At 41.5% G+C, this 27,191-nt stretch overlaps 1 protein-coding gene and 1 pseudogene across 1 annotated transcript in view; both read left to right on the forward strand.

Moving 5' to 3' along the window:
- Window positions 1–13,472, forward strand: part of GALNT9 (polypeptide N-acetylgalactosaminyltransferase 9) — an 85,940-nt gene extending 72,468 nt beyond the window's left edge. The window contains exons 7-11 of the mRNA XM_053471510.1: window positions 2,503–2,688; window positions 3,052–3,189; window positions 7,199–7,294; window positions 11,731–11,898; window positions 12,875–13,472. Of these exons, the coding sequence (XP_053327485.1) occupies window positions 2,503–2,688; window positions 3,052–3,189; window positions 7,199–7,294; window positions 11,731–11,898; window positions 12,875–13,021 (735 nt within the window). The 3' untranslated portion in view covers window positions 13,022–13,472. The remainder of the gene's footprint in view (window positions 1–2,502; window positions 2,689–3,051; window positions 3,190–7,198; window positions 7,295–11,730; window positions 11,899–12,874) is intronic.
- An 11,212-nt stretch (window positions 13,473–24,684) lies between these two features.
- Window positions 24,685–26,920, forward strand: LOC128471578 (uncharacterized; annotated as a pseudogene).
- The last annotated feature ends 271 nt before the right edge of the window (window positions 26,921–27,191 follow it).

Below are 27,191 nucleotides of genomic sequence, written 5' to 3' on the forward strand. Positions count from 1 at the left end.
AGCTACAATATGATTACGTTCCTTTTTTTTTCCAATGCTGTGTCCATAGCTATTGTATAATTAGGGAATGTGAGGGGTTAATGTCACTTGGTTGTCTGAGCTGAATATCTTAAGTGAACCAAGCTCTTGCCAGAAATAGTCATTGTAATAAGCTCTCTGCTAAACTGCCTCTTAATATCATGCACGCAGGGTGAGTGGCTCTTGTCATGAATATTTTTAGACAAATTAAATCAGAATTCCATGCCAGCTCCCATTACAACCTGTCATCTCCGTCTCAGCCCTGTGGGACTGTGTAGGTGTGTGAATGGATGTTAAAAGCCTCTCTTTGGTGCAGGGATATTTGCGGACATAAGTGTTACCAAGCAGCAATTTAATGCACAAGTGCCTCATTTGGTGTGCGGTCTGACTACTGACTCTTGTGTAGCTGCCGGCTTGATTTCTTATTCAATAAGCGACGGTTTCTAAATGAAGGACGCTGAGCCCAGTCTGCAAGTTACTGCTTAAAGCCAGTTTGACGACAGTGACACACTGCATTTCATTAAGAATTGATGAATATTCAGTATTTTATTAAGAAGCGATTCTGCTTTCCATGTGAAGCAGTTCAATGTTCGTGTACTGAAATCCATTCATTTTGTAATAAAGTGATGCTTAGCTTTTGGGATAGGTTCTCAAAGTCGGACCTTGGTGCATGTGTTCTGGGTCTCCTAAAATGAGCAGAGGTAGACATCAACATTCCGTATGGTTTCCAAGCTTCTGGCCTACATGTTGTCATTTGTAGTAGCATAGGTGGGTTTGATAGACAAACTGATTTGTCTGCTTATCCAAGACACCCTGTTACATGGCCTAAAGACCAGCTGTGAAATTGATTGTAGATTTCCACTTGTAGATGCATTGCCTAACCTGGAAGATCATGGAAGGCGACCATATGTAAGACACCTGCTGTGGACACGTGTGGATAATATATATTGTGCAAGAGGGGGCTTTGCTGGCAACATTCAGACCAAGGTGCAATGTACCCAAATGGTCCCCCCAAATAAACGTTTAGATCTCCTATAATATTGTGTTGCTTTTGATGTTGATGTATCAATTTAACAAGTTTGTGTTGATCTCTCTATGTTGCAAGAGAGGCCTGGAATTAATTGCCATACACTGCAGGTCTCCAACAGAGAAGCCAGACGAGGCTGCAGGTGGATATGCTGAATGCTCTTTTGATGATAACTTTAGTTACAGCTCAAGGCATCGCTACTACTACTTCATAAAACCCCCCACCTCATTCATAAACTCTGCAGACATCTGCTCTATTTGCACTTCTGGTAGATTGATCTGTTTTCGACGAAGCTCATGTTAGGCAGTAGAGCTGTATATCTCCTGCCTCAATGTTCTGTTACTGCGATACGCAGAGGGAATTGCAGAACTATCTGGGGCTTGAGCACACTTAACATATTGGCAAGAGGAAGGTGACACAGTCCACAGAATGTGGAAGCATTCACATTTGCTAAGAAAATTGTCTTTCACTTGGACAGAGGCACTTTATTTCCTGTCTGAGGTTAGATTGCATTTTCAGTCTGGAACATGTATATAAATAATAGGCAATGCACACATGATCTTTAGATATCACTGGAGTCAATATTTGTGAGATGCAGAAAGCTGAAACCAGATGATTGTAGAATTTGATCTGTTTCTGGAAGCAACTTATCATATATAAGCCTATACCACCACAAGATAAACTATTTTACTTTGCATGTGGTCTAGACATGGCTGATGTCACTAGTCAAGGTTAACAATAAGATCAGTTTTAGAACCCTAGGTTACTATACAGACTAGGTATGATACAGAACCTGTTTGCCTATTTTCAGGATAATATTCTGAAATGTCTTGGGGTCATCTCATTTAGAAAACTCCCATAAACATACATGTCTGCTGAGGTGCCAGCATCTAAATTACATCATTAAACCTGCTGTGGATTAGGACGGATTTAAGCTCTCCAGGGCTTCTCCACTAGCAGGTCTGACACCACAACATTTTGCACATTAGATTACATTTTTTATAGCGCGAAAGAAGATTACATACCACTTCACACATATGTTTATATCGCACTTGAAATTCCCCTAACGTCTCTGCAAGCTAGTGCTGGACAAGTCATTTGCGTTAAAGTGTCAGATGGAATTTTGTTTTTGGGTCACCACCTCTAAATCCCATCTATAAATACACTTATGGTTTATGTGATATAAAGCCCACATGCAGAACTTTCACTAGTTTGTGTAAGTTTGTGTGTTCTTTCTGTAGCCCATGGAACCAGTGTAGCTAAGTGGAAGGGGCCTTGACTGGGTGAGGTGGTGGGTTTAGGATAATGGGGTTAAGGGACATTGGTTAGGGAACCTTGGGAAGTCTTGTATAAATAGGTTCTTTTTCATACTATAGGGCATTTTATTCCATTATATCCTGACGTATTCTCAGATTTCTTTACGTACAAACTCAGGTAATTGTCTATTTATCAACTAGGTATGGCAGTGTGGTGGAAGCATGGAAGTCTTACCTTGCTCCCGAGTTGCCCACATTGAACGCACAAAGAAGCCTTATAATAATGACATTGACTACTATGCAAAACGCAATGCCCTGCGAGCCGCTGAGGTGTGGATGGATGAGTTCAAGTCCCACGTCTACATGGCATGGAATATACCCATGACAGTGAGTAACACAAGTTTGACAAGTTTGTGTGCTACCCATTCCACATGCTGCACAGGAGGACTACACAAATTCAGGGCAGCAGTATTGTGAAAAATTTGAATAATTGAAAATTAAAAACCAGTTGACATCATTTCAGTCAATTTAGAATCACAAAGCTCATATTTGCTCATATTTGCCCCAGTGAACTCAGCTTATTAATGTTCCTTGTGCACTACTGTTAATTTGACCTGATATCATGTGTTATCACATTGCAAAAATAAGATAGTATCCCTGTCAACCAGCAAAGTATGCTAAACGTGCACTTGTTTTTTTTGTGTATTTTTTTTTATAGTATAATCTGATCTTAATTCTTTACTCTCACAGAACCCTGGAGTGGACTTTGGTGATGTCTCAGAAAGGTTGGCTCTTCGACAAAAACTACAATGTCGTAGCTTTAAATGGTACTTGGAGAATGTGTATCCAGAGATGAGAGTGTACAATAACACAATAACCTATGGAGAGGTGGGAGATTTTTTAGAACTTTAAGTGTTTAACCTTCAATGTTAAACTTTGTTTAATCCTTCATTTAGTAAATCTATATTATAAGCCAAAAATGTAAGACATGCTAAAACAGCGGTTCCCAAACCAGTCTGCAAGGCACTCAGGACAGGATTTAGTAATTACAATATTCTAATATTCTATTCCATTAGGGAAATATATATGAAACCAGGAGTGTTGGCATTCCTCATGAACTGAATTGGGAACCACTGAGCTATTCAAGTGGTTAGTTCTGCTATTTGATAATATGTAGATACATATTTCTAGAATGTAGTAAGATGGTGGACAGCAGCTTGATGTTCAAGATCCCACAAAAGAATAAAGTCAGCAACTTTAGTAGAGAAAATGTGTAAGGATCATCATTAAGCCCCATGATTGGCATAGTTGTTGCTCTTAGACACCCATGCCATTAAACATGGTCTTTGTTGAATTTCAGAAGGAAGTCTTGGTAACATAGCAACTTAGGTTGAAAAAGACTTTGTCGTTGATACAGAAGGAGGCAAAAAATATATTAAAGCAATTTCTAATTGCTTCTTAACTCCTTAAAGTATTTCTCACTGGATCAAGAAGCTATAACCATCCTTTCCTTATGACCAATTACATACTTTATATTTTTTGCTAATAGATAGGCATCTATTACATTTGATAGCACAATGAATGGAATGGATGGCTTCTTATTCATTCACAGTCCTATTAATGATCAGGTCATCAGAGAGTGCCTGTTATTGTCCCTGTATCTATTTGTAAAATGCTATCACATCCCCTTAAGGACTCATTTATTCTAATAAAAACAAATCCAGCTTCTGTAGCCTTTTTTAATAACCATTGTGTCCCATTTCTCTTAAATTTATAGCCAGCTTCTGCACTTTTTCAAATTCCATAATGTCCTTATTAAGAGCAGGTGTTTGGATTTGCACTGCATATGCAAGGTGCTGTCTTACCATAGACTTATAAAGAGGAAAAACACTTTTTATACATGACAATATACTATCACCATATCTTATCACTGAACACTGTAGAGTATATTGTCTACAGTTATTTCCAAGTCTTTTTCATTTAAGGGTTTCCCTAACACAACCCCATTTAAGGTAGAATTAACACATTTATTTATTTTCCCAAAATGCATAACTTTACATTTGTCAACATTAAATATCATCTGCCATTTGGTTGCCAGTCTTCCAATTTGATCAAATCTCCTTGTTCAGATTGTATTACCTTGCATATTTTTGTGTTGCCTGCAAACACACAATATACACAGCAAGAACATTAATAAAGGCACTGAATATCAATGGACCAATGGAAAACCCCTAAGGAACTCCACTTTTGTTTAGCAGGACAATTACCAACAACTCTCTGAACTTTGTCCAGTAGAGTATTCTGGTCCATATTTATGCTCACATCTTCATAGAATCCAATTAAGACAACCGCATTGACTCGTTGTCATTGGATAAAATCTCCCATAATCATGTCTAACATGTCTCTGTAACAGAACAGGACTCGAGCTGTATTCCTCAGAAGCTGTACTGAGCAGAGGCTGGTTTTCCCTGATTGGTCCTAATAGGTCTTAAACACAAATATACTCAGATATGTTTGTGAATTCCACAGCACTGTTGCACAAACAACACAGCAAAGTTGGTCTTCTGCATGCACATTTATAGTCTGTTGATGCTGTAACGGGTACTTTTTTAAAGGAGCGCTAAATGATTTTTAAACATAGCTTGGAAGATCAAAGCCTGTTTTGTAAGTGCTAGGATTTAAGATATGATGGACCTCTAATTACCAACTAATTACCTTAGCTTATTATCTGCAATCTGGTGCTTGACTCGGGCACTATATATGTTAACATACAGCGGAAACGACATGAAATAAAAACACAAGAGACATGAGGTCGTTGGAAAAAGTGTAAGGCCACAGTGCTTTATTAACTGTGACAAGTTCAAGAAAATATATTAAATATTAATAAAACAAGAGATAGGTTATGCATTAATAACATGTATAAAACCATAACCAAACAACATCTTGTAGGGATATCCCGCCAAATTCCAAACGGAGACCGTTGGGTCGGAACACCCTACCCTTCGAAAGCTCCCCCAGGGACTGAACCCGTGGAGAAAACCATTTAAACATGAATGTTGGCATAACAACCAATCGTAAATTCAGCATACCTATCTCAAAATACTGCCGTACACCACATACAGTTAGAACAGAAAATTTGGGAGGGAGGGCGGGAAATACTTTGGTTTGTCACTCTGATTAACAGAATTTCTGATCAGTGGCGGGAAAAAGGGTCCCCTAAATAGCCACCAAAAAACCCCACCCCTAAGAGGATATGGGACCCCATAGGATGTCCCTTACATGACCCTTAAAACCTGGCCAGCACGCTTCTAGTTAAATATAGGCCCAGTCATGCAGCCCTTTCTCTTATTATCCAGGGCTTGTCTGTTCTGCAGGTTAGGGGTTATCATGTAGTTAAAGGCTCAGAGAAGGCCTGTCAGTTAGATTTCTCATGTAGTATAAGGATCTTTATTATGTAATTTTACTTTGCTACATGATATGATCAGCCCTCTCTCTGTGCCTGTCTCCAGGCTGTGAAAGGACATTATGTGCAGCAGGCACTGGCGGTCTACTCTGAAGACCTTGTCATTGAAAAAAGATACTTGTCCCCTGGTGCTGCTGCCTGTAATTGCCTATAACTTTAAGTAGTGTAATGTATCTAAAACCTAGATCTCTAATCTGTCCAGGCTGCTGCCTAGTGGATTTAGCTCCAGACAGACCTCCATGCACTGAAAGTACTCACATTAATTTCAGACAGAGTACTTTCCTGCAAGGGAGCCAATCAGTGGCATGAAAACTGGGCCACAGCGAGTCCAACTCATAAGGTTGAACTCCTTATTTTTAACTGGTTGGAGAATGCAAACCATACTTTGATATGTATTCTTTGTTGGTGAGGTTGCATGGGACATTAGACTGTCCCTTTAAAAAAAAATAAACAGGCCTTACTTATTAAATGTAAAGTTTGCAGAATTATTTTCTTAAAACTTGAGAAGAAAGAAGGCCTTCTCTTATGTAAAGAGTGAGTAGCCCAAAAAACACATCAGCAGGTAAGTTAATAATTGTTTCTTCTCTTTTTAGGAAATAGTTCTGCAAAACGTACTTTTAAGTAAGGTCTTCCTCATCTAAAAACGTTTCACACCATTTCAATCAGGAGCTCAAGCAGTCATTGGATACACTGACCATTTACTTCAGATAATTTGGATTTGCTGGGAAAACACAAACTCAGACTGTAATCCATTAGATGGCTTGTGTGCCTGTAAACACAATCGGTAGGTGTCCTATGGACATAGAATATAACTAATAATTGTGGGATGGTTAATGTGCAATATCCATCATAGGGGATTTAAGAACAAAACTAAATTAATCCATATAACATTATTGCATTTAGTTTAATGGACGTAAATCTGCTTGATTTGCAATTTTTTGGATGATCATTCATCAGTTTCTGACCAATTCACACCTCTCCGCATAAAAGAAAATGGGATTTAGAGGACGGAGCAAACTAAAGTAATTGAACCTCACATCTGTCAAAAGATTAACTCACATTCCTGAATTAAAACATACCATGACAAATTAGCCTTCTAGCTTTTGTACTCACAACCCTGTTAGCGCCAGAGAGGCAGTTTTTATCGGAATTTCTTCATCAGAACCTGAGGAATTACTGGATTTGTGTTAAGAGCAATAATGCTCAAATGAAATAAGCTTAATATATATATATATATATATATAAAAAGCAATGACGGAAAATAACCTATGTTTATGTGTGTTTCATATTTATATGACTTGTATAATGTAAAAGCAGAATCTACACACTTGTATTTCAAGTGTGCTGTGAGAACAGGTGCTACTTGGTGCACAAGTGCTAGTCTTGTAGATCCAATAAGAGCATATTATAGCTGATCTGTTGTTTTATTTCCAGCTTCGAAACAGCAAAGCAACTGGTTACTGTTTAGATCAAGGATCAGAAGATGACAACAAAGCCATTCTGTACCCCTGTCACGGCATGTCCTCACAGGTAAGCATGTCACAGCTGATGTAATGAGGTTGGGGCTCTTTTTAGGGTGAATTATAAAGGTACCCAAGAGCGGTGACATATTCTACCTTGGCAGCCGAGGGTGGCAGGTCAAGAGAGGCGGCAAAACCGGAGGGGGTCAGCACCCCGTTGTCCCGCTGCTCAATAGGTCTATACTTACATTAGGTCAAGGGCTGCGTGAAAGGTAAATACGTTGCAAAGAGCATAATAGGCACAATGCCTACACCTACTTTGCACCTAACACTTTGCATGTAGCAATTTCGGGGGGGGGGGCTAGAAATATTGCAACATCACTAGTTTTTATGGCTTTATAGTGCCCAAGTTCAAGTATTTTTTTTTGGTATGACTTTCAAATTTCAGAAACTATTTTCCACATTCATTTAACAAGTTAGCTGCCAGAGTCGTTTGCATTTCAGATTCCCACCATGACAGTCTTGTCATACCCCTTGAATATATGTATTGTAAGACGTGCTGCGTAAATTCTTGGCTCTATATAAATAAAAGATAATAATAATGATTTGTCCCAGTTGGCAAGGAGTAAGTTAACGTCCTTTAATTAAACATGTCCTCATTTGCCTTGTACATGTTTGTCTTTATAAAGACTTAAAGTGCAGGTTCACTACTTAATAAAAAAGATTATATTTTATGCCAGAAGTAATGAAAAAATACATATATTTATGTAATTAAAGTATGAAAAACATTGACTTGGGCTTTCTTGCGACAGTAAAAAATACTCTTTTTCCCTTGTTTATTGTTCAGGCATATCTTAATAGCATTTCCTGTCTGTATAGGTATATTTAACTAAGCATAAATTTTCCTATTACCAACAGCAGCGCTGCCCTATAAATTTAAGATAACGCTCAGCTAAACACTTTGTTTTCATAATAGCTATATGTGAATGCCTTCTTCTCTGCAACAGTATTTCTTCTTAAAGATCACAGCCAATAAATACCGGTATACACAATGGAAAATATTGTTAAAGAACTATGCTTCTTCTGGCCCTTCAAAGGCTAATGCCAAAGGTCAAATACACTGTATGGACAAAAGTATTGGGACACCTGACATTGCATTCTAAATACATAGACATTAATATGCAGTTGGTGGCCTCTTTGCAGCTATATCAGCTTATACTCTTCTGGAAGGCTTTCCACAAGATTTGGAAGTGTTTTTGTAGGAATTGTTGCCCATTAATCCAGTAGAGCATTTGTGAGGTCAGGCACTAATGTTAGACGAGAAAGCCTGGCTTGCAATCTTCATTCCAGTTCATCCCAAAAGGTGTTGGATGGGGTTAAGGTCAGGGCTCTGTCTGGGCCAGTCTTTCACACCAAACTCATCCAACCATCTCTTTATGGACATTGCTTTGTGCACTGGTCACAATCATTCTGGAATAGAAGAGGGCCTTCCCCAAACTGTTCCCACTAAATTGGAAGCATAGCACTGTCCAAAATGTCTTGGTATGCTGAAGGGGTCATACACAACATTTTGGAAAGGAGGAACCTTAGGAGAGGAAAAAGGAGCACAGGGATTTTGGTCCCAATAGGGAGATTTGCCATAGTGAAGCGAGGACTGCCCCTACTTCACATTTGTCTCCCAAAGAAGAATACTCCATTATCTGTCACTGTTATAATTCATGTGTCCCAGGCAGCTGCTGGGAAAGCCTGGTGCTAAGACGGCTAATTTACTATAAAGGGAACAAAGTGAACTGTGTAATAGCATCTAACATTTAAACTGATGTTACAAGGGATTTCTAAGGTAATGAAATACAAATAAGGATGATTGATTATTGTGTTTCAAATCCCACCGAATTACTGGGTAACATGGCTAGGTTTGCCCCAAGGGCTGAAAGGTACCTGCCCCCAGCGCCTGACTGGGAATGTCTACGCAGCACTGGCAGGACCAGTGGCTGACAAATGGCGTATGTGAAATTACTGGCTGGTTATACACAGCCGCACATTACGTTTTTATACTGATGCAGCATATATTGGCACATATCTAGCCTGTAGACCAGCTGGAGTTGCAGTATCAGTAAGTATGTGACCCTAACGTCTACTGGCCAGTGAGGGGCTGCTCCTCTGCCCGCCCCAAATAGGGTTGGGTGCATAGGTGGTATTACTGCACTGGTTCATGGAAATATAAAGTCTGAATAAACTGTTAGAAAGAATTGATTTTGGTAAACGAGGTCAATCACATTGCTTTGCTAGAACTGCCCAGCAAAACCTCTAGAGCCTTGGACAGATCAATTACAATGCTCTAGAGTTTGCTTTAAGTGGCTGGCACTAGTGACACACTGAAGTGTATGCGTAGGAGTCAAGATTCTGATTACCGAAAGGCAGACAATGACAGGCTCACTTCTCTGACAGACTTGCGTGGGGAGACATTTTCTGTAATTGGATTTTACTTTCATCCTTCACTCTTTCTTTTGAGTTCACTGCTTGCACTGAATAAATCTTTTTGTCCCAAATAAGTTTGTTCACTTTTACTTTGTTAGCACAACACTACATGTCAACATTTCCATAAATTATATAATTAGATTTTAGAAAAGAGAATCCACTTCAATTTGGTTAATGTCCTGTTGGGAATTTGTAAAAATATTTTTATTAAGATCTAATACAGTAATATGTATTTCAATGGAAAATTTTGTGAAACCAATTGGCTTTAAGGTGAAAATGATTTTATTCTCTGCCCGGCTCAGAATTGAGGTTCTATAGGATTGGTGAATACTGGGTACTCCTGTGCTTTAAATCATATATCTGACCCAATTTATTCTCGTAGGGTTTTCACTTGAGTCCCTAAAGAGAGGTGTTTCCCCTACCATGAACTTAACATGCAACATTAGAAACGGCATTTGCAGAACTAATAAATGTTCAAACTAAAAATCATTATTTAATCATGTTAAAGTTTGCCTGGGAACACCTAATTGTTATGTGGCACAAAAGCAACCATTAATAGGTTATAGAAGATGAAAGAAAATCTTTAAAGTTTGTGCTTTTAAGTGATTAAAAAGAGAGAGAATAACATGATGGATTTGCTAAGGTTTATTTGCTTAACATACTTGGGTGGAATTAATATTTTGTCTAAGTGGGGCTACACTTTTAAGTCCAATGTGAATAAAAGTAGCAAAATATTCATCTATTCTCTGATTGTATTTGATATTATGTAATAATATCAAGATGTAATTCATTGCTTGCTTTAGATAGCTTCCATACTATTGTTATCTTAATAATGTATCACATAACACATTCATTCTGCCTCTTAGCAGTGAACACTGTAAATATTATAACCCGGCTTGTCAATGGAATAACAGGGGCTTGGAACAGACCTGCATCATGCATATCCAACAAGTACTTTTTCAGCTGTTTCCATGCTGAAATGCTCAATGCTGCAACTCAGCCATCATAGAGCTCCATAGGGTACATGTTGGTTTCTTTCGTCTCTGGCCTACACCTTATAACGGTCATGAAATGTTCCTATGGTAATTCCTGTCTATGTTAATGGCATTCCTATCCTTAATTTATTTAAATCCCCCTCCAAAGATGCTTTGTGGCCATACTGTCCTCTCAGGAAGACGTCTGTCTCTGAAATTCATGGTGGCAGGAGACTTCTGAGTGCCATCTGATCATTTTATTTCTAAAAATGCCTGTGGGTATCACTTTAGAAGTGGCAAGTATACAGTGCCTTTGTTGTATATTTCTGTTTGGGACACTTTTCTTGATGATTACTGAAGGCAGGATATGCTGACAACATAAGAGAATTATAAGCATAGAATTTAATTTCAAGAATCCAATAATCAAAATATACAATACTATCACACACAATCTTCTTTAAACATAATTAAATTAAAAATCATCCTCAACATAACTCAAGCTATAAAAAGATGATATCTCAATTTAATTTTGAAAATAAATTATTTAACAAATTATGCTTAACATTCTTAAACTGACATGGGTTCATCTGTGAGCTGGGTTAACCAATCCAATCTATGATCCATTTTCATAAAATTATTCTGTTAAGTGCTTTCATCCGAGTACATGTTTTATATAGGGCCTAGGTGCCCCTTTAACAATTCCTTTTTGTAATGTCCCACTGCAATTAGCACCCTTATCTTTTTTCTCCCAAACTCTTAGTGATTCTGCATAAATGCTTTAAATGAAACTGGCAGGGGGTATCACCTTACTGTACAACCTCCCCACCAGGGAGATCAGAAATTCACAGTGGGTGCCAGGAATGGACAGAAATTATCATACAGATACATCATTGTGCTCGAAACCTTGGTTATATATGGTACATCAATAAAAAAAAACAGCTGAAAGAAGACGTTGGTAGTCATCCAGCATGTTGAGTGGTACAGTTATGACATTGAAATATATCCATTGCTGCCACCAGGCACTTATGTTCTTTTTCTGCTTGCTTTTGAGCAGCTGGTACGTTATAGCATGGAAGGCCTGCTGCAACTTGGCCCCCTGGGTTCCACAGCCTTTTTACCTGATACAAAGTGTCTGATTGACGATGGCAAAGGAAGAACTCCAACCCTAAGGAAGTGCGATGACATTCCAAGGCCTACTCAGAAGCTCTGGGATTTCACACAGGTAAGAAACCTTTTAATTAGAATTGTTCAGCCATTCTATTATCAATCTAATCTCCCAATCAATATTGCCATTACAAGCCTATAAAATATGTGGTCCTGATGAATAAATATATCAGACCCCCTCCCTGTATGTGGTAAATCTAAAATGCAGTGAGATTTTGCCATGGCAATCTGCAGTGAAACTATATATATATATATATATATATATATAGCACAAAATTGGTGGCTATTTATAAAGGTAGGCTACATTTCATGTACATGTACTTTGAAGTATTGTATTTTCTTACATGCACAATGATTAATGGTGAAATTATTACTTTGCAAATTGTACACTAACTGCTTTATGTGTTGAGCTCATTGTTTCAATTTTGCTTATCTAGTGTGTTCCCAGAAAAGGTTCTATTTTAAGGAACTCTTTATTTTTACCTTCATTGTTATTTATAATTGTGGTATGATTTTTGAAGAGCAGTGTGATTCCCTCCAACACATGCTACTCGCTCTCAGTTTTGAAAACAAAAACCACAGGATAAAAAAATCAGTGGATTCAAAGAAGACTTGTCCCTGAAAAAAAAAGAGAGTTCAGGAGTTACTAAAATTTGATATGGTAAAAGCTTAAATGGGCCTTTGGATACTAAGAAAAACTAAATTGCCCCAATAATTGGGATAAGAAGAATGGATTTTGCTTTTATTGGGTCAACATTGAAAAAAGCTGTAAAGTTATATAAGCTTTTGGGTCTTCAGGGGTCTCTTCTTCAGATGGAAATAGTATTTAGTAAAAGGTAATTAGGACATATCTAAATCTATCATAATTCAGAACACGTTTTGTATTGGTGTATTTGGTTATGGGAGAATTAAGCAGACCACCACCTTGTATGCTTTCAAAATCTTGACATACTGAAAACAGACAACCTTTTTTATAATTGGCCTGCTAAGGGTTTATTATTAAGGGTTTTCATCTGTTTTTGTCTATAATACAGAACAGCCCCATTGTAAGCCGAGACACTGGTCGCTGCCTGGAAGTAGAGATGTCCAAGGATGCTAATTTTGGACTACGGCTGGTAGTGCAAAGATGCTCAGGGCAGAAATGGATAATAAGAAACTGGATAAAACATGGTCGAAATTGATGCTTATTCCCACTTAGACACAACATATACAAAAAGTGATGCCTTCTTGGATCAGTGTGGCAATAGAGGACATATAGTATTTGCGGACCTCTGGACAAAGCATGATAATGGACCCTTCACCAAGTACGCTGGTTGCAATGGATCTTCTATGGAAAGTCTATCAAAAATACTGAAGGTTTCGAAAACATTGAAGTGTATTATAAGTTTAAAGAATGACATGGGTGAAATAATTACTTTTCTGCTGGTACACTTCATGTTACAGACTGGTGCACAACTCCTACAATGAATTATCATGTGCCTTTTTATTGTACTTCCTATACAAGAAAACAAAGCATCCCTCCCATCAGCATGTATGATTATTTGTGCTAATTAATATGTAAATATAATGCAGATGTAAATTAGCAATAATCACCAATGGGCTAGGCAAAAGCTAATACTCTACATTGTTTTTTTTGTTTTTTTGCATAAAGTGTTACATGAGCCTTTGTATAAAATAAGTTATTTATTTTCACTGTAAGTGTGAATTCAACAAGTAGCCAGCATTACAGATTGGGGACTTACCAACTATTTTTGATGCAAACCACTGGTGGGAGAATATTTATTGTGCGTTAAGTACATAATTGTGCGTTAAGTACTTAATTAGCGTTCCACCATTAGATGACGAACCAAAAGGCAACCTAGGCTATGGATTTGATTCCCTGTAATTGGATCCATTGGAAACAAAGGGTCATGCATACTAGGCTTGCCCCCCTGTATTTAGAATTAATTATAAATGCAAAGTGTTTAAAGTCCGGATTTAATATTTTGTAAGATCATTGGTCAATCAGTTTTAATATGCATCAGTGTTACTTTATTGTACACCTTCAAACTGATTGATAGAAAATGACATCTCTGAAACTGATCCTTCTGACACAAAAAGTTCCAAAAATGAAAATGTGTACCTCTTCCCTAAATACAACATGTAGAAGTTGTAAGCCCTGAATTTCCAATGGTCTTAAGCATCTACTATACTTTTACTGCTGCTTGGTTACTAGCCATTGCCACCAGCATGGCATGTTATGTCGTAAGTGATCAAACAACCCAATCGTTAATAACACCTTCCAAAAGAATGGATTCCATTACTTTACTCAATAATAGCAGCACACTAGCTCCAAAACACCCGAAGTGACACAGTCTTAAGATATATCAAACTTGTAAGGTTTAAAGAAAATCTCCGTAGATGCATAAACAACAGAATAGAGAGTTTCACATTGCTAGCTTCTTATCAAATGGCTTTACAGCTTTAAACAACTATACTTTACAGTATTTTAAGAAGTGCATTGCAGTCTGTCCCAACAGATATACCAATTTTCTGATCCTTGAAAGAATGTTTCTTATTGCCTCTGGTTATGCACCATCTTTGAAACAATGATTCAAAATGATTTTATGTTTCTAGAATTCATGGTTCTTTTAGCTTCATGAATATTAACTTTTTCTGTGGCTACATTTATACACCCTTTAACATCTTCTTTTACTTTAGAATGTCACTTGCCTTTAAGCACCTGTCCAATGGAGATTATTGTACCCTCTCTTTCATCAGAAAAAGCATATTCTTCATTATCCGGGCAGAGGGGTATAACGCCAGTGCACCAGCTTGGTTGCTTGTGTTTTGGACATACATGAAACCTGCTGGAAATGATGTTTTACAAGGAGAAAATTACTTAAATCACAATTTCCATTCCTGAAACACTTCACAATAATAAAATGTCTCCCATTGTTTGTGTCTGCTGTTGTATTTTATCGGTAATAATAAATAAGCCAGTCCGACAAAGCTGCAGCATTTTGCGATAAAAAGGTGCTAGAATGTCAGTGTTAACCAGTGCTGGACAAATCCCAGGAGCCATGTAGCCATGGCTCTTAAAGTTTTACTGCTAGCTCCTAACTTTCTGTGTGATTTTATATTGCTCTCTATAGATGAATTCCCTTATGGTTCCTAAAAAATTCCAAATGCTTTCTGAAGGCGTTTATATAGCCCTTAAATTCTATGGAAAGTTGTCTGGTCTTTTTAAGGCATATGGGAATGTGCAGTCTTGTAATGAGTACACTAAGCAATTTGTTATAGCCAACCACAGAGGGCACAACAAAATCTTGTAATTCCATCAGTAGCCATGTTAGTTCAGTGATCTGGTGGATTCGTGATTTTTATTAGTCACACCCATGAATAAAGTGTCAGCCATCAGGTTTAAGTTGAGTTGGCAGCCCACCGCTAAAAAAGGAGCTGCCTGTTCCCCTACTACTTGCTACTATTATTACTAACCATGTGAATTTACTAAACACCTACAATTCTACTTTGAAGTAGTTTACAAAAACATATGACATACCAATACATGAGGGTTCAACACTTCATATCTGAGTGACCACCTCATGCTGTCTACATAAAGATATTGTAACCAACTTACCTGCATCTGCTACGGACGTAGCAGTTTCTCCTACTACCCACCGTCGTCGCCGAAGAGGATCCGTGTCTTGCCGAGCCATCCCCAAGATGGGCACCAGCAAGTACACGCCACATTACAACCTGGTGCAAACTGCGCATGCGCAGCCTGCAAATTAAAGAGATACTAACCTATTTTCTCCATACCCCAGCAATTACCTGGGGCTATTTAAAGACACCTTAGCTGACCACTCATTGTCTGTCAAAGAGTTTCTTTGTTAGTACTCTGTTATTTGTGACTCTACAGTTTTGACCTTGGCTTGTTCCAGTTTACCCTGCCTGCTTCTGTCCTTGACCTTGGCTCAGCTTCTCGGTTATCCTGCCTGCTCCTGCCCTTGACCTCGGTCTCGTTTTTGACTACTCTACCTGTGTCTGTGTCCACCTATCCTGGTTCGTGTCTAGGCTCTGCATTGTGGCTCCCCAGCTGCCGGTTCTGCCTATTCCCTGCCGGTTACAGATATTGGACGGATTTATGAAGGCGCCAATATGGGGGGGAAAGTGAGTGTGCCATTGTATAATTATTTTTGCAATAAGTCACATTATGACACCCACAAGAGAAAATGTATAAAGGGTGGAAAAAAATATGTATTTATCAATATGCTACAAGCCTGATTATAAGTAGTGTCGATCTCTGTGGGCTAAATTGACCCCATCAAGTTCTCCTTAGATATCTGAAACTATTGTCGTTCTAACAGTTTTGCCAAAAGTTTAAAGAAAGATACCCACCAAGCCACCTTAAGTGAATTTATCAAATCACAAATGCTCAATTTTTAATTGGCAAGAGTGAACTCTACACTAATCTCAGCAGGGTTAATACAGAAATTATCATTTTAATGACAATTTTAGTAGTCATGAAAAAAACCTTTCCTCACATGTTATATACAAATTTAATCAAGTAATTCAAAACTGTTTTAGAATAATGTTAGAAATAAAATAATACATTTTAGGAACAGATTAGAGGAGTGAGCCAACCTTAAGTACTTTTATAATTGTCTTCAAACCAATGCAGTCTTGGATGTTTCTCTGTTAGATCATATATATATATATATTCCGTGTTTGTAATTGCTATCAGCAGCAGTTTTATAGTTAAACTTTTTTTGATACATTATACTGTCAGTGTGGGAAGTCAATAAATAAACCCTCATGCATCATCTTTCGTTTGTTCATATATCAGCTCGACAAATAACAGAACTGCAGAGGGCCATAACCAAGTTCATAATAAATATTAGTTCATTACTTTCATTACACAAGGGCTGTTTATCTAAGCTAGTCTTCCATCATTTGGGTATAATTGCACATTACAACACCATTATAAGTTGGCACAAACAAAATCAAAGGACAGTGAACTTAAGTAAATTTGCAACATCTGTCTCTCTCAGTCCACAGTCATCTGAGGATAATGGGAGTTGATCACGCAATAATTACAGTTCTAACTAATCACACTGTACCATGTCATATATATATGATTTACTGATGTATCACACAGCCTTGTAGATGACAAGTGCTAATTCTAGGTATACTTGTAGCTGGCAATATCTGGGTGACATAGGCATCTGCAGGCTGGGGATAAGAGGGTGCACTTGCCCTCCTGTCAATAATTAACCTTTAGGGCATTTGGGTAAAGCAATCAGGAGTGATGTACTTTTAAAAAAACAGGTGGTGTTAAGGTAATTAAGAAGTAAATCAGCGCAACGTTAACGTTTCCCCAGATTTGCTACCCATATTGAGAAATTGCCATTTTTTGCAACTCCATAGCCTAATACCCATTCGAAATCGTCACACTATCCCTAGCTAGCTGTAATAAGAATCTAATAGGTCTTCCATAACATTAGATGCTGGCAAGTTGAAACGGTGAAGGAAACTAACCAGAAGCATATTTACCAAACTAGACATGTGCAAATGGGCACAAATTCTGTTACCTGTCCATTTGTACATCGGGGTCATTTTAAATTTGAGAATGAAATTCGTTGTCCGGCACCCACAGTTACTCCATCTTCTTGTTTTACTTTCTCGTCTGTTCTATTTTCTCTCCTTTCTTCTCTTTCTTTGTCTACATCTCTGCAGACATAACTTCCCAGCAAAGTTCCGTCAAAATGTCAGAGCATCCGATGACGTCTTCCCCCCCCAATCCTCTAATTGGGGTACAGGACGTCACCAGAAGCTCTGCCATTTTGATGGAAGTTCACACAAGGTTATCGTAGAGCAAAATGACGGCGCTTTTGGTGATGTCCTCTCCCCGATCCTACAGGAAGCTCTGCTATTTTGGTGGAGGTTTTCCAGGGAGGTTATGTTGGTGGAGATGCATACAAAGAAAAAAGAACAAGAAGATGTAAGACATTCAGAGTGTGATAAAGCAGGAGTGAAAGAGCCTGTGGGGAAAATTTGTAGTTTTTTTTTGCTTTGTTTTCGTCAGTGTCGTGGGAGTTCAGGCCTAGTTTTTAGAGATATGCACAAATTGACAAAATCAGCAAATTTTGTTAAGTTTGCAATTTGTACAAATCCAAAAACACAAGTCTACACATAAAAGGTTAATTACTGGGTTGATGTCAACACTAGGTTACCATTTGTTAATCCCACCTCTGTTACAAAAACCTGTATTCCAAGAAAATATTTGGAAAGTATCAACCTTTATTAAATCTTTATTAAATCTAAAATGTAAAACCTGGATCTGTAGTCATGGCACAGGGTATCTGTAAAGTGTTTTGTAGTTGTATTATCATGCCCAGGGCCGGCTGAAGACTTAACGCCGCCTGGGGCGAAGTTTAAAATGCCGCCGCCCCCCCCCCGCGAACGCCGGGGGGGGCGGTGTGACGGATCGTCCTGTGCCCCAGACTGGACACATCCGCCCGTCAGCTCCTTCCCTCTCCCAGTCAGCGGACACGCTGTGGCTGTCCGAAGAAAGCAGTCACAGACCAGCACTTCCCTCAATCATGAGACAGAACTTCATGCTTTGAGGTTAAAACAGAACTCTCTTTATTACAAACACACAGAATTTATATACAATCTCCATTCACTGTGCACCAAACCCAACCCCCAATCCTATCAGCCACATCCCCTCACAAATCCCATCAGTATACAGGGGATGTATCAGGTGAGGGGATTAAGGGATACAATGGGTTCCCCCACCTGTGTTATCCCCCCTGTAGTGTGGGTGCCGTCTGGGCAGACAGGGCTGTGCTGGCTGATTAAGAGCCCCAGCCAGATTATAGGATCGTCTCTTTGAAGGCTGGAGCTGCAGCCACATTCAAACAGGGTACACATAAATATAATAATAATAATAACAGTGAAGATCAGACAGGGTTTGTCACATTACTCCCCTCTTGTGCAAACGTCCGGCAGACACAGCCAGATCCCTAACGGATCGGCTTGGGGATGACCGGGCCTCTACTGTCTCTAGTCCTGCGGGGTAGGGAGAGCGGGCGTGCGGCCTCTGGGGCACCCTGGCAGCCCCATGTCAGTCACCCAGGCTCCTAGGCCTGGCCCGTAGTCAAAGGGTAAGAGGCCAGCCCAGAAGCCTCTCCAGTGGGCAGCCCTCTTTAGTCTCCTCTGCAGGCATGGGAGACCTTTCTCCAGGGCTTCCTTTCCCCTCTGGGCCCTCAGCCCAGACTCGGCTCCCTCCCAACCTGATGGAACCCTCCCATGGTTACCCTGACTACGGGCTTGTCCCGAGTCAGCTCCACATTCCCCCACCCAAACAACAAGAGCCCACTCCAAAGCAGCAGCAGTTTCACTTACCCCTACCTGGCTCTCCGAGCTGGGGCTCGTTTTGCCCACTGGACCATGCCGCTTGGGAGGAGTGCCGGTTGCCCTTCCTCCCATACTTGGTGACAGCCGCTGGGGAGGGTCGCCGCCTGTGCCCCCTCCCAGATGCTCGTGCTGGGGAGAGCCAGATAATGGGGGTGTAAGCTGTGGAGGGCAGAGGTCAGCGACTCTCTGCCCAGTTGCCAGTGCTTCTGCTGGTGCAGGGAACGGTGCTGGGCAGAGAACAGCGTCACTCTGCCCTGTGGCCAGCTCTTCCGCTGGTGGTTCCCTGCTAGCAGGTGGGGACCCTTCGCTGTGGGGCGGGCAGAGGCCAGCAGCACTCTGCCCTGTTGCCAGCGTTTCAGCCAGAGCGAGGATTGCTGGTACAGGACAGAGGTCAGCGACTCTCTCTCCGGGTGCCAGCACTTCTGGTTGGTCCTCATTAGCCGGCGGGAACACTGTGCTGGGGGATGAGCAGAGGCCAGCAGTACTCTGCCCCATGGCCGGCTCTTCTGCCGGTCTGTCATTTTGCGGTGCTGGGCAGAGGATCGCGTCGCACTGCCCTGGTGGGTCCCTGCTAGCAGGCAGGGACCTTTCACTGTGGGACGAGCAGAGGCCAGCGGCACTCTGCCCCGGTGCCGGCGCTTCAGCCGGAGTAGGAGGGGCGCATGGTGCTGGGCAGAGAACAGCGTCCCTCTGCCCTGTTGCCGGCGTTTCAGCCAGAGCGAGGATTGCTGGTGCAGGACAGAGGTCAGCGACTCTCTCTCCTGGTGCCAGCACTTCTGGTTGGTCCTCGTTAGCCGGCGGAAACACTGTGCTGGGGGGTGAGCAGAGGCCAGCAGCACTCTGCCCCGTGGCCGGCTCTTCTGCCGGTCTGGCATTTTGCGGTGCTGGGCAGAGGATCGCGTCGCACTGCCCTGGTGGGTCCCTGCTAGCAGGCAGAGACATTTCACTGTGGGGCGGGCAGAGGCCAGTGGCACTCTGCCCCGCTGCCGGCGCTTCAGCCGGAGTAGGAGGGGCGCATGGTGCTGGGCAGAGAACAGCTTCTCTATGCCCTGTTGTCGGCGCTTCTGCCGCCTCTAGTGGAAACCCATAGACCGCTGCCTCAAATTCCGGCGACTGCATGCGGTCCATAATCGCCCGGAAGACTTCCTCCCAAAAGTGATTGCCCACTTTCACCTCTTCGGGCTCTGGCTGCAATACCAGGGGTAGAGTGGCTGAACCTTCAAGTCCGGAGGCTTGCCAATTACAGTGAGCGGCCTCCGGAGCTCGCTCTGTGACATCTGTCGGCTCACACTGCAGGGCGTAGCTCCCCTCGAACAGCGCCAAGTATTCTGCCTCGAGGCACCATTCTCTGTCTACTAGTCTCTCAAGGTCTTGGCTGAGTTCACTTGTTGCAGTGGGCGGCAGGGCTCTCCGGCGCTTGTCACTAATGTCCCACCATCGGTCCATGTTGCCATTGCCAAAGACACCCCTTTCCTCGAATGCCTCCCACAACAGGCCAGGCCCGCCAACATCCATCCCTTCCGGAGAATGGGGCTTTCTGGATTTTCGCTGCGGGCCTCGGGCTTCCCAGTATATGGCTCGGTACTCCTCTTCGAGCCCAATCTCCTGTCGGACCAGCCTCTCTAGCTCTGCAACCTCACCTGGAGACGCAGGTCCCCCGAACAAGTAGAGCCTCCCATTCACCTGGTCCCTGATTCGTTGTTCTAGGGTGGGCAGATGTGTACCTTGGTGGGCGCTCCACTTTTCTAGGGCCGCTCTCCATCTCACGAGCCGGGCTCGGGTCCGTCTCTCAAACTCCCATACTGGAGTCTCCGATTCGAGGGTCTCGACTCCCCTCCAAGTCACCCCGCATCCCGGTGACTGTTCAATCCACTCCATCTGTGGATCCGTTTGGCTCTTCCTCGCCAGGGTATAACTTTGTTCTGCGGCTAGTTGCTTTGGTCCGCTCTGGTCTGGAAGGAGTAGATCCCACAGCTTGCCACCAATGTGACGGATCGTCCTGTGCCCCAGACTGGACACATCCGCCCGTCAGCTCCTTCCCTCTCCCAGTCAGCGGACACGCTGTGGCTGTCCGAAGAAAGCAGTCACAGACCAGCACTTCCCTCAATCATGAGACAGAACTTCATGCTTTGAGGTTAAAACAGAACTCTCTTTATTACAAACACACAGAATTTATATACAATCTCCATTCACTGTGCACCAAACCCAACCCCCAATCCTATCAGCCACATCCCCTCACAAATCCCATCAGTATACAGGGGATGTATCAGGTGAGGGGATTAAGGGATACAATGGGTTCCCCCACCTGTGTTATCCCCCCTGTAGTGTGGGTGCCGTCTGGGCAGACAGGGCTGTGCTGGCTGATTAAGAGCCCCAGCCAGATTATAGGATCGTCTCTTTGAAGGCTGGAGCTGCAGCCACATTCAAACAGGGTACACATAAATATAATAATAATAATAACAGTGAAGATCAGACAGGGTTTGTCACAGGCGGCATTTTAAATTTTGCCGACCGCCTTATCTACCCCCCCGCGAACGCCGGGGGGGGGGCGGCATTTTAAATTTCGCCAACCGCCTTATCTACCCCCGGTACTTACCTTTAAACAGTCCTGCGGCGAGTCTCCCTGCTCTGCCACGTCACTTCCGGCGCTCTGAATTACAAGCCGGCACTGAGACCGAACAGGGAGACTCGCCGCAGAGGAGAGAGAGAGGGGCGCCGAGCGGGTAAGTGAAAACCACTCGGCGCCCCTCTCTCTCCTCCGCTTCAAAAAAAAAACGCTTGGGGTGGCAAAGTGCCGCCCCTTCTAAAGTGCCGCCTGGGGCAATTGCCCCAGTCGGCTCCATTGTAGGGCCGGCCCTGATCATGCCTGAAAACTGCTGTTAACTTGATCTTTGCACAGGTTACTAGAGTAACCAGTAGCGTATCTATAGGGGGATGAGCGGTGAGACTGCCCTGGGCACACAAAGCAGAGCGTGCGGTGCTAGAGACAGACTGGCCTACTGGGGGATTTCCCAGTGGACTTCATCCCCTGGGGCTGGTATTCTGGGCTGTGTCAGGGCGGGTGTGATGCATTCAGGCACCAGGAGTGCTGGTCTGCCTAGCAGGAGCCCATTGGCAGTAACCAACATTAAAGAATCTCCTCCAGCATTTTCAGGGTCCCTCAGGGCATAAAATACTTCTCAACTGTTCTAATGCAGCATCTAATACATTCATTAGTTAATAGCAAGTTTATGGTGTTTTTCCTTTTGGGAAAACTGTACATAACCTAGATCCCTCAGAATGCCATAATCCTATAAATTCACATCCTGGCTATGCCCAGATCTCATTTACATTTCCTTCACATACTGTACACTATTGTATCACATTTACAGGAAATAACACTACTTTGTTAGAATGCTTACTGTTAAGATGACAGGACATAGTCCTTATATCATTTATCAGTATTATTTATATTTAGCACCTGAAGACCCTATGAGCCATCATTTTCAGAGGACAGCAGATGCTGCTTAGAATGCTGCTTATCTAGCCTGATTTTATGGCTCGATTTTTTTCCCCCCATACTGCTATACACTTCTCATTATTATGAGGTTTAGTATTCACAGCAGTGTTACATTCCACTACTCATTCCATGCACATTCTTTATATCTCATTCCCCTATCTGAATTGTAAAGAAAAAAATATAATCAGATGAGTAAAAAAGACTGGTGTCTGCAGTTGGAAATGAAAAAGCCAGAGGAAGATGTTTACAAACCTTATGCCTAATAATCTTCCGGTTTCCCATTTATTGGCACAATAAGACAGCTGCAGACAGTGTTACTTTGACAACAGGGAGATGTTCTGTTAGAAATAGAAACGGGTTTGATGAACAACTGACCTATCATATTCTAAAGCATGTGTTAATGCAAGGGGTAGACCAGATGTTCCAGACTCCTTGTATTGCAAGTGGATGGGAAGCAGCTAGACTTTAAGGGGTCCAACCCAAAAACGAATTATATGAGACCACCTAACACAGGACATTGTTTAAGTGGGGACTTTTATAAATGATTCCAGTTGCCAATCCTTACATATAGACCGCATCATGTTTTCTCCCCTTTCACAAATGCCCTCTGCTATTTTCTTTAATGCTCTGTATGGGATTTGCAGGGATGGGATGATGGGGGGGGGGTAATTGCTCCCTGGGCTGCTTGTATTTGTTGCTAAATTTTTGGGCCACATGGTGTTTTAAACTAGTCTTACCTTTTTGTCATAGCCTCACAGAGGAACTACACAGTTAAATATAAATACTCTCTATAGCTAGTTGCTATACAATGCAAGTAGAGCTCAAGAAATGGATTACCAGTTTGTACTGATTCCAACGGAGTCATTACTAAGAAATCATTGGAAATTGCCTTGGATATCAAAGAATACATTGACATTTTTTCCTTGGGGGTAAAATATTAGCAGTTCCCAAAGGAAGGGGCATAGGCAGAGGAATATTAGTGGTATTAACAGCTGGGCAGCTGAAAAGTAGCCCAACCACCTCCATTTTTCTGCTACTAATACTTCAAATTATAGAACCCAGTACTTGCTTTTTTCCTGATGCTTTGTTCACTTATTTGCTTACTTTTACATCCTTGGAAATAATTACGCTCAGAAGTCTATCTCTTCTGTTGCTGACAACACAGTGCCCCATATTATATTTTGCCTTTGTGTCACATTTATTAACACTAAACTGCTGCCATACTCTTGACCATTCTAATTGTGATCCATTTGGAATACCATTACATAAGTTATGGTGGGTAAAGGTGATGGAAAACCCTTCCACTAAAATTAAGGGGGTAGTAGAAGTATTATTAAACACTCATCTACAGATACCAGACAAGCCAGAAGGCTTGTTTTTCCCGCAGAAATCTCATGGTGCTGCCACAACCACAAAGGGATTCTGGGTAGGCGCATGCAAATAAGGTCAACAATAGGTGAAAATTCTAGCAGGAATGTCTACCCTGCAAAAAGACAATACAAAGACATTTGACCTGAAGTCAAGAGAGGCAGTTTACTGCATGAAACAAAGAATGGCACTGACATGGGCAATGTGTTTGGCAGAGGTAAAATTAAGTGAGGTGCACAGGATGTGGTGCCTGGCCTTTGAATTCCACTTGATAAGGGAATAGAGGGCAAAATAAACATAGAAAACATAGAAGATCTGTTTTAGGGTCTGAGAAGGAACAGTGTAAGGGGCAAAAACATGATTACAAATATACAGACATGCCTTTTTTTCAAGCAGCTGTTCAGCTGGTAGGTAATGGACTCCAATTATGCTCTGCCATCTTAGAAAGCATGTACCTGCTGCAGGAACGGGAAAGCCAGAGACATGGCTTACTTCATCTGCCCAGGATTTATAAGAGAACTCATTGAACCAGTTGACTTCTTTCAGTATCACTCCTGGTACTGAGCCTGTTATGTGATGCTGGGAGCCAGATGGGCAAAGAGTCGTGCTCGTGAAAGTGTTAAGGTAAGAGAGATGGGGGAAGACGGTTAACTTTGCCGGGAAAAGAGGTTGAATGGTGAATGGGTAGGGAAAAAAAGATCCACACCTGCCATTTATTGCAAAGTTTCTTTTAACTACAGTACACTATTATCTGTATCCGCTTGGCAATCTATTATCAGAATGTTTGGTCCCTATCACTAATCTAGACCCATGAATTTACTGATATTAGAACTAATCAGATGACTTCAGAACTGTGTCTATTTACAACAAAATTGAGTGTTGTACATATTTTGCCTTTAAATCACTGTTTCATGCCTCATGGTAGTTAGTGTGCCAAAGAGTTTATAATATACAGTACAGGGTGACCAGATGGATTCTTTAATCAGGAATGTCTATAAAAATGGCAGGGCTGATTTTATTGCAGAACTAAATGTTTTCTAATGTTTCCCCAGTTAAAAGAAGCCATATGGTCACCCTAATAACATGCATCCACAGGACAAATTCCATAACATTTCTCTTATGGACATAGAGAAAATACAAATATGTAGAATTGTCATGGAAACATCTCCTACCCTACTTTCACTGTTCACAAAATACATAATTATGTGGTAGTTAAGAAGAAAAAACTATAAATGTGTCATGTTTACTGTGTTTCTGTTACTTATGTTGTCCAGAATAATTAGAATGTAGTTAGGATGGCCAGTCGTTTAAGTGCCAGAAAGGAAAATTACACAAAGCGTCAGAAACCAGGCACTACACGGCAATTAATTTGGGCATATAATGACACCAGCACCCATTTATTTACAGCACAAAGACAAAGCAAAAAGCTTCAGGGACTGCTGGCCACACTGTTAAGTTGTGTTTCTTTCAGTGGCAAATTGCCAGGCTCAGGTGGGTGAGGCTCCTGTGGTACAGTGGGATAATTTATGAATTTTTCTTAATTTTATGATTATCATGATTATAATTATATTTTATTACTTTCAAGGCGACGGTTGGATTGGCTGATCAATATAACTGATGTAAATGTAGGTAGACATTTTGCAATGCCATTTCCTTCTACTAAAGTATGTATTTGAAGAGGTTAGCAAACATGAATGCTTACCTGCATTTTGGTCTCTAGGCTAAGGCTAAAAAAAAAGAGTATGCTGAAGCCCACAGAGTAGTGAAGTGGAACATCAGGAAGCACAAGAGAGACTATGTGAATGAACTGGCAGAGCATGCAGGAAACAGCAGCAACATGAAACAGCTGTACAACACCACCAAGTGACTGTCTGCAAAGATCAGCAAACCAGAATGACTCCACCAAAGACATGCAGGGAAAAACCACCACAGGAATAGAAGAAAAGGTGAACGGATGGGCGGAACACTTTGAGGAACTCCTGAACAAGCCAGCACCACCAAATCTATCAGACATAGATCCAGCCAATGAGGAACCTCCCGTGCAACTGTGGCAAGCCAACCAGAGATGAGATCAAGAGGATCATCACCCTGAGGAAGAAAGAGAAGGAGGCTGGACCTCATGACATTTCAGCAGAGGCCCTGAATGCAGACCTAAATGCTTCAGTGAAGATGCTCTACCCCTCTTTAAGAAGAAATTCTGGAAGACCTGAGGAAGAGGTACCTGATCAAGATTCCTAAGAAAGGGGACCTCAGCCACAATGCCAGCTACAGAGGAATCACACTCCTGTCAGTACCAGGAATGAAGGATGCCCTCAATCCACAACTATGAGATGAGCAGGCAGGCTTCTAGCAGAACAGATCATGCATGGACCAGATAGCAATGATCCACATCATAGTTGAGAAGTCCTTGGAGTGGAATTCTTCATTGTACATCGAGACAGCTTTTGACAGCATTGATCGAGAGACCCTCTGGAAGTTCCTACTAAACTACGGCATCCCAGCCAAGCTGGTCACCCAGATCAAGAATTCATATGATGGAATGTTCTGCAGAGTGATCAATGAAGGACAGCTCACAGACAGCTTCCAGGTGCAAACCAGTCAGACAAGCCATTGATTGGATTATGAAGACATCCATCAGTGAGCACAGAAGTGGATGTTGTGGACCAAGCTCAATTACCTGGACTTTGTCGATGACTTTGTACTCCTTTCATACAGCAAACAGCAGATCTATCAGCCAAGACCCAGTCACACTGGAAAAAGTGCAGTCCTTCATCTACCTGGTCAGCATCATCAAGCAGTTGGGTGGCACTGATGTAGATGTCCAGGCAAAGATTGGCAAAGCAAGATAACCTTCTTACAGCTCAAGAAAATCTGAAGCTCCAGAGAGCTGTCTCTGGCAACAAAGATTTGATTGCCCAATTCCAGTGTGAAGTCAATCCTACTGTATGGACCTTAAACCTGAAGGATAACAAAAACAACCATCAGGAAGGTACAGACCTTCATAATCAGCTGTCTCAGAAGGATTCTCCAGATCCACTGGTCAGACATCATCAGCACCACCACCAATCTTTTGGAGATAACTG

The sequence above is a fragment of the Spea bombifrons genome, chromosome 1 (assembly GCF_027358695.1).
Source record: "Spea bombifrons isolate aSpeBom1 chromosome 1, aSpeBom1.2.pri, whole genome shotgun sequence".
Lineage (NCBI taxonomy): Eukaryota > Metazoa > Chordata > Amphibia > Anura > Pelobatidae > Spea > Spea bombifrons.